Source organism: Artemia franciscana, chromosome 10 (assembly GCF_032884065.1).
Source record: "Artemia franciscana chromosome 10, ASM3288406v1, whole genome shotgun sequence".
Classification (NCBI taxonomy): Eukaryota; Metazoa; Arthropoda; class Branchiopoda; order Anostraca; family Artemiidae; genus Artemia; species Artemia franciscana.
Window position 1 is genome coordinate 27,104,045 of NC_088872.1, and position 19,827 is coordinate 27,123,871.

The 19,827-nt window shown below is 35.5% G+C and overlaps 2 protein-coding genes across 3 annotated transcripts in view; one reads left to right on the forward strand and one right to left on the reverse strand.

Annotated features, from left to right (window-relative positions):
* The window catches only part of LOC136032001 (very-long-chain (3R)-3-hydroxyacyl-CoA dehydratase hpo-8-like), a 77,903-nt gene extending 76,971 nt beyond the window's left edge, over positions 1-932 (reverse strand). Inside the window, exon 1 of the mRNA XM_065712068.1 lies at positions 813-932. Within this exon, the coding sequence (XP_065568140.1) occupies positions 813-856 (44 nt within the window). The 5' untranslated portion in view covers positions 857-932. The remainder of the gene's footprint in view (positions 1-812) is intronic.
* On the forward strand, positions 883-12,646 carry LOC136032002 (zinc finger protein 706-like). Of its 2 annotated transcripts, none has more exons than XM_065712069.1 (3): positions 883-1,006; positions 7,943-8,121; positions 12,393-12,646. In XM_065712069.1, the coding sequence occupies exons 2-3, from the start codon at positions 7,978-7,980 to the stop codon at positions 12,486-12,488; spliced, it is 240 nt and encodes a 79-aa protein (XP_065568141.1). In that variant the 5' UTR covers positions 883-1,006; positions 7,943-7,977; the 3' UTR covers positions 12,489-12,646. The 2 variants fall into 2 exon arrangements, with proteins under 2 accessions (XP_065568141.1, XP_065568142.1); XM_065712070.1 differs by lacking the exon at positions 883-1,006 and adding an exon at positions 1,008-1,045.
* The last annotated feature ends 7,181 nt before the right edge of the window (positions 12,647-19,827 follow it).

Genomic DNA, 19,827 nt, shown 5'->3' on the forward strand with positions numbered 1-19,827 from the left:
AGCATAAAAAAGGCATTGAGTGGAATATTCAATTTATACAAAAGCCATTAATACTGTTTGCTCCAATTTTACCCCAGCATATAGACAGTAGGGAAAATCTTTTTTTTATATTTTTGACTTACAAATAAAGTGAACATACCATGTGATGCCTTTTTTATATTCTTTATGAATATAATAATCATTTCTGTCACAAATTCAAATTTAAGCACTTTTTCACCCATGTTCACTTTATTTGTAAGTAAAAAATGTGAACAATGAAAAATTTATTGGCAATAGACTAGTTAATTCTGGTTCAAGCACAATAAATATTCCTGATATTGACCAACACCTTTCATAGGCTTTGAAAGTATTCAGTAGCCTAGATGCCGAGTACAGTACAATAGAAACACCTATTGAGAAGAGATAGCAATGAAGTTCTGGTTAAAAAACAATGAGTTTTAAACTAGAGGAGCATTAAGGCGAAATGTGTTCAATAAACACCAGTGCCCACAAGAGGGTTAACAATACAAGATTGGCAATAGGCCTACCTTCCCAGAGTATGTTTTTGGCCCTGGATTCATTACTGGATGTTTCGTTTTTCTAACCTAACCCTTTTCCAAGATATAAAAAATAGCTTGTCTAGAATTTTACCAGAAATCTAACCAGAGCATGCCTTAGGTTCCAGATCCACTTACAAAATTTTCTTAACCTAGCCAAGGCTAGCTGAACTACGTACTATTGGAGAGAGTGAAAAGCCTGTAACCAAAAGCTTTACAAAGAGTAAAACTTAGTGCAATGGAAGGATAAACCTGGAAAAGCGAAATAAAACAAACCCAGCACTTTGTAGGGCATTATACAAAAGCAAATAGGGACGCATTATGTTTACTCAAATATTTCAGCGAGAAATTTTATAACAAGGTTAATTATTTTGCCATTTAAGGATATTTGTTAAGGTTTTCAGTTTGGACTTGCGCTTCACCAATTTCATTGTAAATTTTGACTATTCTCGGGTTTACTTTGATCAGAGGTCTGTATCGTATTCTTGAAAATAGACTAGTGCATCTAGGTTAGACGTATTTGTTATACAGGTTGACAAATGTCTGTTAGAAAAGAAACGAAATTCTAGATGAGAGGCTGGGAAACAGGCTAGGCTATCCTTAGAATCAGAATTTCACCCTGAATCTAAATTCAACATTTATTTATATTAGGAATTAATTTAACTCCCCCATCTAATGTACCAATATATTTCCTGAGTTGTAGATATTCACTGAGTTCTTCTCCAGTCATTCTTTTCTTCTAGTTTATTTAATAGTTTGTCAAGATAACAGAAAATCCAATTTAGTATGTTGGCAATTGGCCTATAAAATCAGAGCTGTTGGTAGAGAGGGCAACTGGGGCAGTTGCCATGGGCACTGTGGCTTAGGGGACACTATGGTTAGGGAATTGTCCACCTTGATTCTGTATATTTAGCTTGTATTTGGGTTGGGAGAAGGGCACTGTAATTAATTTTTCCCCATGCATCATCAACCCTAGGAGTGGCTCTCTATAGGCTGAAATTCATGGTCTATATTTGCAAAATTGGGAGGGGGGTTAAAGTTTAGTTCCAATGCAAATGAGTTCTATCAATGCAAATGAAGAATGCATTCCAATTCAAATGAATATTATCTGAAATACATACTAAAAACCAATATGGTGGTGAATAATGTTGCCAATGCACAATGCTAAGTGTAGGACAGTTGTCATAGTAGTGTCTAAATAAATAGTAGACAAATAGGGAGAGCATCCAAATGAGCACAAAAGGCATCAATAAATATGCAGCATGTGATGCAAATTTAGCTGATGATAGCTATGCACTTCTCTGTGATGGTTGTGCATAGAGTGCCTGAATATGTTGAAATCAGAATATAAACTTTTCATGAAAACCAGTAATTACTTGGGGTTTACATGGTACTGCCCTGTTTACAAACAAAAAGATCATGAAAATACTCCTGAGGTTATTAGGAAGATTGTCCAGATAGACAAAATTCCAATCCAGATATGCAAAATGAGCTGGAACTCAAATTTCAAGCTCTACTGAAACCAGTTGATGAAAAAATCTTGAAATTAGAAGTGGAAATTGTGGAGAAATACTCAAAAGCTGATGAAAAATATTGAAATTAGAAGCAGAAATTGTGGATTAATGCTCCAAAGGCAAAGTAAAAGTCACAATTATGCAGGAAATTTTAAAAGTGATAGAAGGTCTAAGTTAAGATCCCTTGAGTAACCAAGTAAAGGCCTCTACATATTCCACTCAAGCAGTGCAACATGGGCTTTTTGATATAATACAAAAACAGTAAAAGTTTATATTGTTCAGATTAGAAGAAAAAGGGATGACAAATCAAAAACTCCAGAATGAAGCTGATCTACAGTCCTTAATAATGAAATGATGCAAAGCTGTTCAGTTAAATGTTCTTTTTTTGGTGTGGTTGGCTTGTAAGCAGGCTAACAGAAATAGACCAGTTAAGTTAACATTTAAGTCACCAATAGAGTGTGATTCAGCCACCCTTTTTTTCAACATAGAAGTCAAGCTTAAAGTGAAGATTCTGTATTTTTGGATTGCACATGACAGGAGTGATGCTGAGCTGGCAAAGAAAAAGAAGTATGATGCTTTGAAACAACAACTGAAGGAAGAGATTGCTGCTGGTGAGGTTGGTTAGAGGATTAAGACTTGTAGGAGTGAGCTGGAATTAGTTCAGGAACAGCAGCCTTTTTGTCCCCAAGCCAAATTTGAAATATTGTACTGATCCACTTTTGATGCTTTATACTAATGCAGATTCTCTCTCCTCCAAATGGGTAGAGTTTAGTGAGTTAGTTAATGAATAGAAGCCACATTTCAAAATGTGAATTTTTATTATAGGCTATTCATGAGCAAAATAGATTGAATTAAGCACCAAAAACATCTAGCTTGAAACACTTTCCACTGAAGCCTAGCCAATTCTCCTCTTCTTTTGAATAACAGTCTGGTAGCTTTCCTACAGTTGCAAAAAAGCCTATAGCCATGTTTATGACAAAAAAAATGCTATATTAAAATTTCACATTCATATGTTCCATATCCATTAATTTATTACAATCAGATCCTGTAAACTTAACAATTCATATTTTTTTTTTCATTCTGCCATTGTATTTTTCAGCATTGCTAATAAATCATAGGTAGGTTTTGTAGTACAAATACAAAAAATTCCATAGGTAAGACCCCAGTACTTGGGCAGTGCCTAATCTTGGACAAAGATCTTGATTAAAATATATGTTTCCTAAACACCATCAATAGGTTTCTAATGTTTGGCATGGTATAGACTATATAGGTTTAGATAGCCTAGTTGAGACTGGCTGATAGTTAGGACTGGGCAACAAGCTAATTAAGATTGGTTGAGTACAATCTTAGAAAAATTTGTTTTCTAACATTCAAATTTAGACAAACTTATACCTTTAGCCTATTTAAATACAAAATTCTGCTTCACAACACTTGTGTTAGATTGAATTTGTCAAATAGGGGCTGGCTCCATTTCTGTTTGGTATTTTTCTTACATGTTTTTGCCATTTTTGTTTCTATGAACTTTCTATGTTTCTTAAGTGTATTCTATAAACTTTTATTCGATTTGTGGTACTCATCATGTAAGGAATAGTTCTGTCTTCATGTGTTCTGAAGAATTTGTCCAACATTAAGCTATACAGACTGCCAAGGAAGAACATGATCTTGTGGTAATCATTGACAATAAACTTAAATTTCATAGTCACTGTTAGAACCAAGTAACAAAGGCAAACAAAGTCCTTGGTTTGATCAAGCATTCAGTGACAAGTCGCCAACCAAGAGTAATCAAGAAGCTATACACAGCCCTTGTTCATCCCCATTTTGAGTTTGGCATGTCAGTCTCCAGCCTGCACTTTAAGTGTGACATGGAGATACTTGAGAAGGTGCAGTCTAGAGCAACAAAGCTCCCTTTTTCCAAAAAAAAAAACAAATCTCCTACAAGCAATGACTAAAAAAGCTTGACCTTTTTACCCTTACATACTGTAGAAATAGAGGAGATGTCATCCTAGCATTTAAGATGATGGCCAGTGATACTATTAGGCCCATTTTCAATCACAGTGAATACACCAAAACATGAGGAAACCCCCAAAAAACTGCATCAAAAATTTTGCAGAAAGCATGAGAAGCTGAACCAATTGTGTTGTTCCACTGTGAAACTCACTTAGCAAATCTACAGTGTATGCCAGGTCAGTTGACAGCTTCATGGTTGGTGTTGACTGAGATTGTAGTGGGAAGTCATGGAAGATGCAGTGGGATGAACCAGTATCATCCAGCAGGGTATTCTAGCCCTCAAATCCACCAGGCAAGTGTTACATCTAGTAACACCCAACAATCAAACCAAATTGCCCTGTATATATGTAAAAAGATATGATTATGAGTTGTTACATGAATATGGATTATATGTTACCTGGCAACATCTACAGGCTCTTCAACCTTAGTTGCTAGAAGATGCAATTTAAGGTAATCAAAGCAGTCTTATCATTGAAGTAACTGAAGCAGTTTAACTGGATTTGCACCTTTTGGTTAGTCTTAGTAAGTAGGTAGTTACCTTGTTGCTCACATCAACACATGTACAAATTTAAGCATGTCCACTCCATGAAATATCACTTAAATTAGAATTATCCCATTCCTAGACTAAGCTGTGCTCTCTTAATCCTAGGTAAAGCACTGTTTGTAATAAGTGGTACTTGCTGACAATTTTAATTGAGTGAAAACTAAAAAGTGTACTTTACCTTTTAAAAATCCTAATTTAGGGTTCCTTTTTGCAAAGATGGCAGTTGAATGTATGTTCATCTCCCATTCTGATGAAAACCAAAAAGCCATTTGTTAACCAAAAAGGTGGATTCCTCCATCCAGCTCTGCCCTGAAATGGATCAGAGGAGGAAGGAAGCAAAAAATATATTGATTGAACTAATCATTTGCAAAAACAGGTTTAGATAGAGGGATCAGGTATGTACATGGAGGGGGGAAGTTGTAACTCTAGATCTCCTCCCTAGATTTTTAGAAATAGTTTTGGGGTATTTTTAATGAAAATGTCTTTTTTGGTATCTTTATTTTGTGAAATGAAACTAATAGCAATCCCCCACCCCTAGACTTTGGAATTTTTTTTAATTGAGGCCACTGGTATGGATGAAATCCATCCAGCTGTCATCCTCATGAAAATGGGCTTTAGACTCTCAGAAATGAATATGTAATCCAAGCAGCAGAAGCCATTATCCATGCATCTCTACCTCTAATGCCAGTTATTTTTGCTATAATGGAGATTGTTTGTCAGTGCCCAGGCCTTGCATCTATACATTAGTTCAGAAAGGACATTGCTATTTTGGAGTTAGAGTTTGAGCTTTAGAGAGTATGTAGAGTTTTTCAGACTTGCCTACTTTGGTAAAAGCATTGCCTGCATAACCAAAACATGTAATGACCTTGCACTATAGGCTTCCATCAGAGTTTTATTTTCCAAGATACTAAATTCTGCTACCTCCTCTAGCTCATCAGAACCAACCATCAGTGACTGACCCAGCATTGAATTAACATTGTTGTACATGACTTTTTTTGGGTACAAATTGCCACTCTAACTCGTATGCTGAGAAAAGAGCAGATGTCAGCAGCAAAATCACCATTGAAGATAGTTCAGCTCTCATTCAACTGCATCCCTCTAACAAAGTCACATGTCCAGAGTATGTAGTTAATTAAGGTCATGAAGAGCACAGGAGAGAGGATACATCCTTGTCATATGTCAAAGAGGATCTTTATCCATTCAGTCAGGTGTCCATAATTTGTTTGTACAGCATCCAGCTAGTTTTTATATAAAGCAATAATTATATTAATAAACATGTCTAGAAGCCCATAGTGCTCTAATATTCACCATAGCAGTCACCTCTGTACAGAATTGAAAGCCTTAAAAAGTCAATAAATGCTACTAATATTTCAGTTTGCCATTTGTTTGATTCTTTAGTTAATATCCTTAAACTGAATATTAGATCAGTGAAAGATCTATTTTGTTAAAAGCTGTATTGTTCATCTCTCAAAATATTGTTGATTCTTAACTAAATGTGATTTAGGAGTTAGAGTATTTGGCAAAAGACTTAACTTTCTATGGACTGTAAGCTAATACCTCTTCAGCTGTTGGAGTCCTCCTGTCAGTGCCAATATTTTGGGAAATTGACAAATAAATCGGGGAGGGGTGGGGGCTCTTGTAAAGTAAGCTCATATGTCATAAGTATATTAGCTTTTTGTCATTGGTAAACCAGTGTAGATAATTTCAGCTCCTTCAAACATTCATCATAAGGTTTGTCTCTCATCTTAGATATTGCCTTTGTGGCTCTCCTTTGAACCCCTTCCAGAAGTTCTATGTCACCCATGTATTCTGGTGATGCTATTCACATTCTAAAATCAAGCACTGGTCTGACAAGGGCCTTGTACAACATCACAAAAGCATAGGGAGACCTTCTGGATATAGTTTTTTTTAAGAATGCTAGGACAGAGTTTGCATGAGACATGGTCTTCTCGCAATTTGAATGGAATTTACACTGGTTGTCACTGATTATTCTAAGACCCCTTTCTTCATCCACACTTTGTAGCTTTTGAATGTTATTTACAGCTGGATTGACCATAGTATACTTGACACCTGGGTTGGACTTGCCAAAATGAATAACACTACATTTGTGAATATTGAAACTCATGTGCCATGTTGTTGCCCAGTTTTGAATATGGTCAAGATGATTGGATGATTTGTAGTTAATTGGAAAATATAATTTATATAGATATTGAATAGTGTGGATGCTAAGACACTACCCTGCAGGACACCACTGGTGACTCCACATCTCTCAGAGAGAATTGATTCTCCTTCATTAGTAAAAAGCCTCAATCTCTTGTGTTCTATCCAGAAAATGCATGTGGAATTTTTTCTAACACGTTTGTAAGCTCAAGCAACAGACATCCACAGGTAAGCCCTGGTCAACCAGGTCTGTTATAACTTCTTAAGTTTCCATTTGTTTCTACAGGCTTTTCTGGTTGAAAACCATCTTGGCTGGGCAATAGTATCCCATTAAGTTTGAGATGCTTCATGACAGAGTCATTTACCACTCCTTCCAGGATTTTGGCACTTGCAGAAGTTATTCTTATCCCTTTTTGAACATAGGGGTGGCAAATATTGTTTTCCAATCTATAGACACTTCCTTGGTACATAGGGAGACTTCAAATAATTGGGAGAGTGACTTGGTGATGTCTTCATCACCAACTGATATCTAGCAATTTAAGTCTATTGTTTAGTATATTTTTGGCATCTTGCTTCTTTTTTTTTCAGTTTTTTTACCATTATAACTTTAGCTAAATAGATGTTAAAATTGTTTTAACTACACAGTGAATCTCTTTATAACTTCAACAAAACATGTTCGATTTGTGACCTAATTCCATGGATAAAGCAAACTCCTTGCGTTGAGAAAATATTGGGACTAAATTAGGGTCATTCAATGTCTTTTTTGGCATGAAGAAAGAGAGCTGTTTGGATTTTAAGATTTGTTAAACACAATGAACATTTTGCACATCAAAATTTTTGGTCCAATTCCTGAGTCACCCTGTCTATGAATAACTTTTCTAAACCTCCCTAAGCTTAATTAGAAATCTGGTTCTATTTTCTGTTGATAGTGTCTGTTGATTCATCCTTGAGAACTTCAAACTATGGATTATTCAAAGATTTCTCCCTAGAACAAAACAGAAGTCTGAAATTTGAAAAGATTTGCTTATTTTTGCCTGGAATGTTAGTCATTTGACTGCCAGATGTCTCCCCCTCTGGGAATATTTAGGCTTTAAGTACCCATGTATCTTTGAAACATTGATAATATGTCAGAATTTATAAAATTTAACAAATATAATCATGCTTTTTCTCTTTGTTTTAAGGTGTAAAAGCCAAGCCTTGTGTACCCTTGTCAAAAATGGCTCGTGGTCAACAGAAGATTCAGTCTCAACAAAAAGCTCAACAAAGGGCAGATCAAGCCAAAAAGCAAGCTGGACACAATCTAAGTGAACAAAAAAAAGCTGCTGCTAAGGCCTTAGTCCATATTTGCAGTGTCTGCAAGGTATTTTAAATGGTTTAGTTTCCCTTCCCCAGGGGCACCCACTTAAGAAAAGAATTTTTTTAATGAAGACACAAAAAAAAATTTTTTTTATTCATTTTCTACCCTTTCCCTTTTTACCTTTTTCTACCCTTGTTTCCTTCTTTAATGTTTTACTTTGATTGTCTTGATATTTGCTTCTTTTTTATGTGTTATTTTTTTTTTGTCTACTGGGTGTATTTCATCTGTGGTTTTTGATTATTTTACTAACCATTAGCTCAATCCACAAGATTATCTTCTTCTTCTGTTTCTGATTAAGTTGTACTTGTGTATCTAATCTTTTTCTTCTTAAAGAAAAGCACCTGGAATCCTAAACCTTTTGGCTTCTAATTGCACATTTTCACAATCATAATACAATAAAAAAAAAACATAATACAACATTCAATACAATGCAATTCAACACATATTACAGGATTTAATTGACATTTGGAAAGTGCATGTACTTGAACTGCTTGTTCCCTGCAGTTTAAGGCTTACAGGTCCACTGGTAGCAATATGGCTCTTCCTGCTTGCTCAAGCCCCCTTTTGCACAAGTTTACAATAGACATAATAAAAAAAAAGTATATATATACAGTATATATAAATCCCTCGAAGCACATCTAAATTTTTTTAGCGCATCAATTGCCTCTCTGTAAAACACCTTTTCAATGGAAGCTGGTAAAGTAGCATCCGCAATCAGGTCAATATCTGGTGGAAGTTCGAGTTTTTTAGATAGGGTATGCAGTGTATAAAATCCAGGGGTTCTTGCTGTGCATTTGAAGAGAAGGTGTTGTAATGTTTCTTCAGTCAAGTTGCAGATACAATTTGTGTCACTATGTTACTTCCATCTGTATTCTTTCGTTTCAGTATTACTGCTAAGCTTTTTCTTTTAAAGTAGTCCCAATTTATTTCAGGCTCTTTGAAAATTGAACCAAAGCAGGGGGAGGCTTTTATGGAGGTTTCTGATTTTATCTTGTAAGTGCAATGGAATACTTTCGAGAAAGTTGTGGGTCGATAGACTTGGCTGTCTCTGCAAAGAGACTGTCCACTTTTTCATTATAGTTGATCCCTACATGGCTAGGAATATGCTGGAAATCCACTGCAATGTCCATTTTGGATAAAGAATTGAGTTGTTCTCTTATCTCCTGCAAATTAGTGTCCTTTGCGTTTCAGGTTAAAGTTTTCATCAGTTTCAGAGCAGTCTGAGAATACGAAAAGATTGCTTCTTTACTCAGATGGGAAGATAATTTTTGACTGCCTTTAGTGATTCAACTATTGCTGCCAATTCAGCCATCAAAACTGAGAAGTCCAGTGGAAGAGGCTTTTGCATGGACAGAGAAGAGTGTAGGATTATTGCTGCTGCAGCGGGTTTACTGCCTACATCAGTATAAATATGCAGATGATCTTTGTACTCTGTAGCTTTTTTTCTTAAAAATTCAGCCATAATTAGTTGGGGTGGGATAATCTCCTTTTTGTCCTGTATAGGCTTCAGGCTGACATTTGGTGGGCGAAACTTCCGTGGAAAAGGGAACTGAAAAGAATCAACCTGAATTTTATCCAATGACTAGTTTGGACAGAGTGCTGCAAAAGCTTGGAAGATGCAATCCCAATTTGATTCTGCTACCTAGTGCTTCCATGACAAAGAGTGAAATAAGGGTGCCGCTCCCCATAGGCTTTGACTCCTGGTATAATATTTGACAGTGGCTTTGGCTATTCTCTCACTTATAGGCACAACTGCTAATTTCCTGGTGCAATCACTAGTATTGTGTGAATACAAGCTAGGAGCCATTCGGAGTGCCATGTTCTGGATTGTTTCCAATTTCGACAAGTTTTTTATTGGTATGGCCGTAAGCAACTATCCTTTTCTTCATTTTGGCGTTATGTTGTTAAAAAATTCCTAATACAGTGTGAATTTCCACAGTTTGTAGAATCAATTCTCTTTAGAATTACGATCCTATTCAGGCAAACCTCTTTCGTCAACTCTGCTTGTTTATTCCAAATCCATCGGTGGTCAATTGTTAATCCCAATTAAGTGGTAGTATAATTGGAAAGATGAATATTAACATTCCAAAGAAATAAACCAGCAGAAAATTTTTATGAAGCCGAAAGGAGACTGTTTTTAGACTCCAAGTGCTGTTTTTCCGAAGAAGAAGAAGAAGAAGATATGCATTCTTTGACTAGATCAAGTCTCCTCTGTTACTTATTTGAGCCATTGGATTGGAAATGTTTTTGTTACTGAACATCATTACTTTTGTTTTTTGGGTTAATGCACTCATTCTTAATGCTTTGGAGAGCCGAACTAATTCTTTCAGAGCAGAGTTTAACTCTCCAATTGCTTCATTATTTTTCTCTTCTGCTTCCAAATGGTGAGGTCATCTGCAAAGGTTGCTGGCCCTAAACTCTCCCTTGAAAATTTGAGTTCGGCTATAAAGAGGAGGAAAAGGATTAGGTTAAGTGACGATCATTGCGGTAAACCCTGCTGGTGCCTAGTAGATGATGTAGCTTCATTGATCTTCACTTTGAATGTTTTAATATTAAGGAAATCAGAGATGAAATGATGAATTTGTCTGGGAAATCCTCCATTGTCTTTAAAATTTGACATAGCTTCTTCTCTAATATTTTGTCAAAACCAGATTTGAAGTCAAAAATGCTGCTACGAGGACCTTCTGTTGACTTTTAACATTGTTTGTAGCCTCCTCCAACATGAGTATACAATCTGTTGCATTGAAGCCTTTCCTAAAACCACTGCTGTTGCGGTAAGAGGCTATTATATTCACAAAACAATTCAAACATTTTCTTTATCATCTTTTCTATAATTTTGTACTAAACAGATAAAAACAATATAGGCCTATAAGAAAATAGCCTTCCTGGTGGTTTACTCGGTTTCTTCACTGGAATAATTATTGACTTCTTATAAATTTTGGAAAAAGTAACTCGCTTCCAGGCTTCGTTGTACGCATCAATTAGGACTTTTCTAAATATCAGCCCTGAATTAACCAGTGTCAATTAACTTATTTCATCCTCTCCAGATGCTGAATCCACATTCACTTCCTCCAAAGCTTTGAAAAGCTTTCTTTCTGTAAATAGTCTCATAAGCTTCTCCATAGCCTTTGTTTTGCTGTAGAGTTTCCAAACATACAGGGTGAGATGAGGAAATGTACTGGGGGCTGGTTGTCCGAAATATTTGGAAAAGACCTCTGCTTTTTGTTGGTTACTGGTAAGGAGAATGTTGGTATAATACCATCCTTTAACTTTTTCCGCCATTCAATTGATGAAGCTGTGGACATTTGACAGTGGGTTATTCATGTCTAATTTATCTGAGAAATTATTCCATGTTGATCTCTTTGCATTTAGGACTACCTTTTTCACCTTAGCTTCTGATCTATGGAGATGTATAAGATTTATTCTCTGTGCTAGGAAATTTCTGTAACCTATTTCTAAGTTGGTATTTTTCATCGATCGCTGTTTTAAAATCATGCATTCCTCCATGCTTATGGAGATACTTATAACTGCTCGAAATTAAGATGTAAACACATTTTCAATGGGTGATACCTGTTTATGTTGTATTTTGGTATAAAATAGAGATTTGGCCAAGTTTGAAAAATGTGATTTTTCTGGTTTGCTTTATTCGACCCAACTTTATGGAGAGAGTTTAAATCGCCTGGAAGCTTGCGTGTATTTGGTATCCTAAGTTGAAAAGAAAATCGTTGGTCGTAAAATCCCTGGAGGACGATAGACATTTTGAGTTTTGTATCTTCGGATCCAAATTCAAATCTCATACTTGCACACAGGTCTAAGTCTGGGGCTGGGTACTGGTAAATGTGTATTCTTGTTGCCAAATTTCCGAATTTTACTAGGGAACAGATAGGGAAAGGAAGATTGTTCCGGCCTGTAGCTCACATCTTAGACTTACTAAAAGTACGGGGTTTTGTATCTTATGATGTATTTCCACTTGCGATAAATACACATAAGGGGGGGGGGTCCTCTAATGCTTTTTAGAGGACTCTGCCTATGCTGTCATATCGGCCATTCAAGATAAACTCTTGACTAAAAAACAGGTTTTAAGTTGACTCTTCTGTGGTGGTAGGTGACATCCGTGAAGTTGTTATAGTTTCTGTGCAATCTAATAAGTTGCTTAAAAATAGCAAAGAAATTTAGAAGACATTGGTTTGGATTTTTGGTTGGCTGATGTATAGCCTGATACACATACATAGTGCAAGCATGGGCGATTGTAACCGTAATATATTCTTTTTTAGGCTCAGATGCCCGATCCTAAGACATATAAACAACATTTTGAAAACAAGCATCCTAAAAATGAGCTACCAGCTGAGCTAAAGGAAGTCCAAGCATAGAATAAAAGAAACTGTTTAAATATTCCAGTGTCAGATTTTATTAATGTGTTCCGCTATTGTGAGATTGTCTACTTGGGACTCCCTTTGTGAATCTTTTTGTGAGTAGAGTCATCTATATACGTTTTGTACAGGTTTTTCTATTACACAAGGCTGATGCATTTTTGTTATTATAGTTTTTAGTTTTGTGGTTAGAAAGTTAGCTTTGTGAATAATTTTAAAATAGTGTAGCTTTATTAATCTACATTATTAAGCTATTAGTATTATTAATCTGTGTTATAATATAAATTTTAATCTAAATGATTGGATGTTTTCCTTCCATTTTTTCATTTTTGGCATGGAAGACATAGTGCAGATTTTTGAAGACAAAAGACATTTAGTCTATTGCTGCAGCAAGGACTCTGCATTGGATTTTTTTTTTTTTTTTTTTTTTTTTTTTTTTCTAGAAGGAAGTTTTGCCAACTGAGGGTGAAGATCTCACCCTTTCAAAAAGAAACAGTGAGACATATATATATATATATATATATATATATATATATATATATAGGCAGAAAAAAAAATACAATTTTTTATGGGCCCTTGTTTTACTGTCACAACCAAAAAATTGGATTCATATTAGTTTTTAACAGACATCATTGGCAATAGCCAGTATAGGGATAGATTATGGAACTATTCTTGCTGTCCAAAATTTAAATATTTGATTCAAATATTAAGCACTATCCTTTTTGTCTTTTTTTTTTTTTTTTGTTCTCTTGTTTCCTCTTTTCAGTAAAACTTGAGTGGACATGTCTTCTTAATTTCGAAGTAACCGAACTGTAGCTACTTTTTCCTATCAATTGTTTCTTTTATTTCTTTTTTGCATACCTAAGTGCAGAAAAATTTCGCTAAATCAACTGAAAGAGCAACATCTTTTGATGGAACGTCAAGGGTGTGTCGAAATGAGCCGGTCAAGGTTCAGTTATTTAGTTTTAGCGTCTTGAGGCGTGACTGGCCAAAGAATTGGTAGTTCGCAAGGTCATGATTACTCTCTTATGCGGGTTTCCCTACGGCTTCAATAAAATTGTCCACAAAGCTGATAAACCGTTTTGCTTATTTGACTTAGTTAACTTTATGCATTTTGTACAGGTTTTCCACAACTGTAGAATCAGAATGAAGTTAAACTTTGTTTAATTTTCCGAGAAAGTCAGCTAAGCTGCTTTGCAAACTTAAAGGTTTAAAAAAAAACTTGCGTAGATTTGAAATGTGACATTCCTGTTTATGCAGGACAAAATTTATGGTAAACTTTATAGCCCCCTTCCCTTAGTTCTATTTCTTCATTCTCTTTTATGGATTTCCGTTAAGCTAAAACGATACTTTCGAGCTAGACATTGTAATCTGTTATTATGGTTAGTCGTATGTATATTGGATGATTGACAAAATATTTTCAAAAAGCTTTCTAAAGATCCACTTTTGCTGACCCAAACCAAGCTTACAAGATTGAAAGAAAATTGGTAAAACTTAAATCTTTTACATTTGAAACGGATTTAGGTACTGAGTCCAGGGTGCCGATTCACAAAAATATAGAGTGGGGGGGGGGAATTCTGCAAAAAATTGTATATTCAGAATCTGTGAAGGGAGATTAATTTTTTGGTTCTATTTTTTCAATGAAAATAAAAAACAAAGTTATTTTTCAGAATCAGGAGTTAGGGTTTTGGTCATCATTAGTGCCAGTCCTTCTTTGCCTAACTCAAAACCTGATTTTTCCATTCAAATGTCAATAAAAATAAAGTTCTTATTGTCACCTGCCTCTCCGTCCTGGTATGTTTCATGATTTGTTCATGAATTGTCCATTCCCTCCGATGGAAATATTGGATTTTACAAAATAAAAACATTGTTCTGCCATAAGAAGGGAGCTTTCGCCTCATGTCACCTTTATTCATGCTAAGTTCAAATGAGAGACGATTAGAATTTAATTGAGGGAAATACGGGTGAGGCAAAATTTATTTTTAATTTAAGGGGGTAGTTTTGCTTATTTTAATCAACGAAAATCTGGACAACAAAAACTTAATTTTACAAGTATTTCATATAGGGTTTTTATCATGTTACAGTTTTTTACTATTGTTCCGCCTTCAAAAGGGAGGTAAATTACACCTGACCCTTGCCATTGGTATATTACATTAAAAAGTTACGTTTTATGGCTTCACAAGTCGTACCAGAATTTTCATTGTATTTTTGAGGCTTCTAAAATCGGATCTTGATTCCACGTGTTGAATTAAATAATCGAGTTTTAATCGGGACCATTATTATTCAAATCTAGCTCTGAAGTTTTTAGGAATATTTGTTTTTCATACATCACCGTTTTGTTTAATTGAAAGGGAGTTAGTTGTCAATGGGCCAGTAAATGAATGATAAACCTTTTCTTTACTCTTCTTTGTGTTCACTGCGTGTCATACTTTCATTTTATCTTAAACTTAATGTCAAACTTTAATGTTGAAGAAAATTTGCGACGACAAAATTTCTAGTTCTTCATGCTAAATACCTGTGATTTCTTTCCTAGGGATTAAATAAAAAAAAAAATCTTTTTCAACTAAAAGGAAGGAGCAACATCAAAACTCAAAAGGAATAGAAATTACTCCCTTATATGAATGGAATGCCCCCCTTCTCAATGCCTTGTTCTTCACGCTAATGTTTTTAGCACTTTTAAAAAAAAGCTTCATAGTTCCTATTCCAAAACGGCCCTAGTGTTTCAGAACTCGTTCTTAAAAAACTGGGACAAACAGTCAAACTTTAACGTAAAGAGCAAGGTATTGAGGAGGGGGCAACCCCTTTAACTACAGAATACTTTCTGTTCATTTAAGTTTTAATGTTCCTCTTTACTTTCAGTTGAAAAAAAAACTTTTTTTCTGATTGATCTACAAATAATGCAGCTACATTTGGCTCACCCATGAAAAATCCAAGTTCCAATTATTTTTCCAATCACTCCAGACCCCCCCCCCCCCGTGGAAATCGCTTCCCGGAATATCACCACATGCAAAATTGAGTGGGCAAAGAGAAATTAAGACAAATAAAAATAACTGTATAGATATTCCGTCAAAATCTTCCCTCCTTAATTATCCCCATGGAAACTTAACCCAAGCTCAAATTACTATATGTAAACAATTGGTAAATTTTATAAGTTTAAGACCTATTCCCAATGGCTAGGGGGAGGGCAAGTTATCTCCAAAGGTATAGTTTCAAGACTTTTCAACTATGCTAAACTAAACGGATAGTTCCAAATTTTGATCAGTAAGATTTTGGAGGGAAAAGGCGTGGGAGGAGGGCTAGTTCCCCTCCAATCTTTTCTGTCACTTAAAAATGCCATTAAAACTTTTAATTTCCGTTCAAAGGAGCCCTCCCCGGTGTTCTAGGACCATTGGTTCAATACTATCCCCCTGGGGAAAAAACAAATAAACACGCAGTCGTGATCTCTCTTCTGACAAAAAAAAAACAACAAAATTCCAAATTTTTACAGATAGGACCTTGAAACCTCTACAGTAGTGCTTCCTGATACGGGCAAGATACTTGCCCTGGGGGAGGACAAGTTATCTCCAAAGGTATAGTTTCAAGACTTTTCAACTATGCTAAACTAAACGGGTAGTTCCAAATTTTGATCAGTAAGATTTTGGAGGGAAAAGGCGTGGGAGGAGGGCTAGTTCCCCTCCAATCTTTTCTGTCACTTAAAAATGCCATTAAAACTTTTAATTTCCGTTCAAAGGAGCCCTCCCCGGTGTTCTAGGACCATTGGTTCAATACTATCCCCCTGGGGAAAAAACAAATAAACACGCAGTCGTGATCTCTCTTCTGACAAAAAAAAAACAACAAAATTCCAAATTTTTACAGATAGGACCTTGAAACCTCTACAGTAGTGCTTCCTGATACGCCAAATATTTTTTTTACATAATTACTGATGTCAAAATTCCTTTTTTAGAGTTTCGATTACTATTGAACCGTGTTGCTCCTTATTAACGGTTCGTTACCGCGAACTGTTTGGTAATCTTTTTACTGGTACCTTTTCTACGTTATTAACTACTAAATTCTAAACACTTCTGCAACATGTATGTGCCTGCCAAGGCAAGTAGATGCGCGGGAATTCATTCGTGGAGCATCAATAATAACGATAAAAATCTGACTTGATAATTCAGATAAATTTATTATTTCTCCTGTTTACATCCCTGTGCCTCATTTTCAAAGGTGTTAACGAAATTTTTACTCGGACCTTATCTTTCCTCTGCTAGTTGATATCTTCCTTAGGTTGACGTTACTGTGAATTAGTTTAAAAACTTTTTTCCACAAAATAAGTTTTTCACAGAAAAATAAAGAACTATTAAACCAAAAATGTGTATACTTAATTAATTACGAATAAATCTTGTCTAAAGTTCTAATATGCCCCAATGAAAATAGGAAACTGAAATTTTAGTTTTGGACAGACATTGAGCTTATGAGATGAATATGTCAAAAATTGAAGCTTTTTGTCTTTGACCCTGTTTACCGAAATTTTAGGGGCAAAAATTAAGGCAAGTTCGTTTCAACTACTGCATACTCTTCACTGCCATGTGTATTGATAACTAAACAAAATTATCTCAACCACTAGAATTTTTGCGTGGATTCTAAAATGGAAGTGGAATACAAAAAGATTCGTGCTTAGAGATCTTATCTAGAGCAAAACTACATCTTTAACGAATATGGTTCTTCATTTCGTGGCATGAGGCTTCATAATCCAGCCTCAAGGACGAACTGAAAAAAACAACTACAAATCTTTTCACATTTTCTTTAGAGTCTGGATAGTGTGCATGAAATTTGATAAGGATGTCATCGAACTTCATATTGTGGTTTGTACTATTGAGGGAATGATACTATGAAAAATATATTGAACGGAAATATGCTGCTAAGAAAGCACTTACACAAGGGTTTATTTTGGAGATTCGACGATCTTGGCGGCGAGGGATTAATCCTGCAAATAGGCGAATTATACGGAAAAAATATAAAAAATTATAGGGAAAATCTCAATAATTTTGGGAGGATGAGTCAAAGATTCCCCCCTTCTCTGCGAAAGCAGCCTACTGTCAAGTGCTGGGTATTTTAGATATCAGGGATATGGATTGGGGGAAGGCTCGGGCTAGAAGTCTAGTTTTTCTGGTTAATTGTTGGTGGGTGATATCCAGATTTTCAATATTGAGGAAAAAACACGCTCATGGAAAAAATTATAATTTTGCGTTTTCTAAGTTTACGCGCTTTTAAGTTCTGGTAAGCGGTTCTTTGGCATCATCCAGAATTTGAACTTGCAATTTTCTTCAAGATCATGCCATTTTTTTTAGTTTTATGATCACTATAGCAAAGATACTGCTAAAAAATTATCGAACCAAAGAAAAGTGGCTCAAGAAATAGAAAAAATCGATTGAAACTTTAATAACTTGTTATCCAAAGGCTTGAAAAAAGTTTTATGCATTGATCATCCGTTTCTCGTATATAAAAGAAGCGCCCTAGCATAATCAATATCCTTACGGGACGAAGACTGGAGTTTCTAATCACAGCAACTGGAGGGATGTACTGGCTTTTTGATTTATAGAACAAAAATGAATGATTCATCCATATAGTTTTTTTAAATGCTTCAGTAAAAAGTGGGGGGAGATCAAGAAAATCAAGTTTTTAATGGTTGGTTTTGACCTATTAAACCAACTTGCAGAATTCAATTGCCTGTTAATTTTCATTAAAACACTTTCGGGAATGATTTAAAATACGGAGTAAGCTCCATGTTTCGTGTAGAATATGATTGTACAAAGCTTATTATGGGTTGCCATTTGAATTTTGAAGGCACCCATCGAAGGGGACTTCCGCACCGCTAACAAGTCATGATTTTTTTTTAAAAAAATCGTCAGAAAAGATTTGCGGTTAAATACCTTTTTTTTTAGTTTGACATTTAGATGTACTTTGGGTGTAAACCACGACTTTTCTGATTTCTTCTGCCTGTCAAGTGTTTCTGACTTTTGATTAAGGTGCATTCCAAAGAAGAACACTTCGAATAGCATCTGCTTTACTTTTAATCCGAATGCAGAAACAATTAAAGGGGTCGCTATAAAAAAAAAAAAAACACTTGGCACAGCATCTGTTTCATTTTTAATCCAAATGCAAAAAAATTTAAGGGATCGCTATTTAAAAAATTAAGATTATCTAGTCACCCCCAAGCGGGTGCCAGTTCTCTGAGAAAGAGCTAATAGCATTAAACTTCCTCCAAGGGGAGGTTTTCAAAACATTCAAACAATCGTAAAACTAATTTGGCGTCCATTGCTTTGTTATCTAAATATTTGGTATTTTTAGCACAAATGAGACATATTGTGAAGTTTAACTATAGGCCTATGTGTTAGCATGTTTCCCAATTGCAACTGATATCGCAGAATATGAAATCGAAAGAACGTATCAAGTAAACCGTGTAACATGTCGATGAAATCTAATACTACTACTACTAATAATAACTCACTGTAGCACCAAGCCGCCTGAGGCCAACACAGCTACGCACGCTCTTCCTCCAACCTAATCTATTTAAAGCCTCCCTCTTTACACCCTCCCAGGAGGTTCCCATTTCCTTTAAATCTTTATTTATGACATCCTCCCAACCCAGACAAGGACGACCTGCTTTCCGTGTAGCCCCAGGCGGTTGGCCAAAAAGGACAATCTTCGGTAATCTGTCATCCTTCATCCGTAGAACGTGGCCTAGCCATCTCAACCTTTCTTTCATTATAGCCCTAGAAAGCGGGATTGAACCACATTTTTCGTACAACCTACTGTTTGCAATACGGTCAGTCAGCCGGGTACCTAGAACAATCCGTAGGCAATTTCTCTGGAAAACATCTAGTAAATTTTCATCGGCTTTTCGGAGCGCCCATGCTTCAGAACCATATTTGACCACTGTCATCACTGTAGCTTCCAATATTCTAATCTTGGTTTGCAGACTTATCTTTCTATTCTTCCAAACTTTTTTTAACTGTGAAAAAACACCCTGAGCCTTAGCTATTCTACTTTTAACATCTTCACTGCTCCCACCATCTTTACTAATAATACTACCAAGGTAACTGAAGCTCCCAACCTGGTCAATCTTTTCGTTACCTAATGTCACCTGTTCATCTTCACTTATTCCTAGCCTTAGTGACTTAGTCTTCTTAACATTAATTTTGAAGCCTATTTTAGCACCCTGAACTCGCAAAACCTCTAAAACTTTCATTGTTTTAATGTTTATGTTAATGTTTGTTTTAATTTTATTGTTTTCTAAAACTTTTCATTTCCTCTAAAATTCATTTTGCTCACACTTTCATCTAATATGCTTAAATCA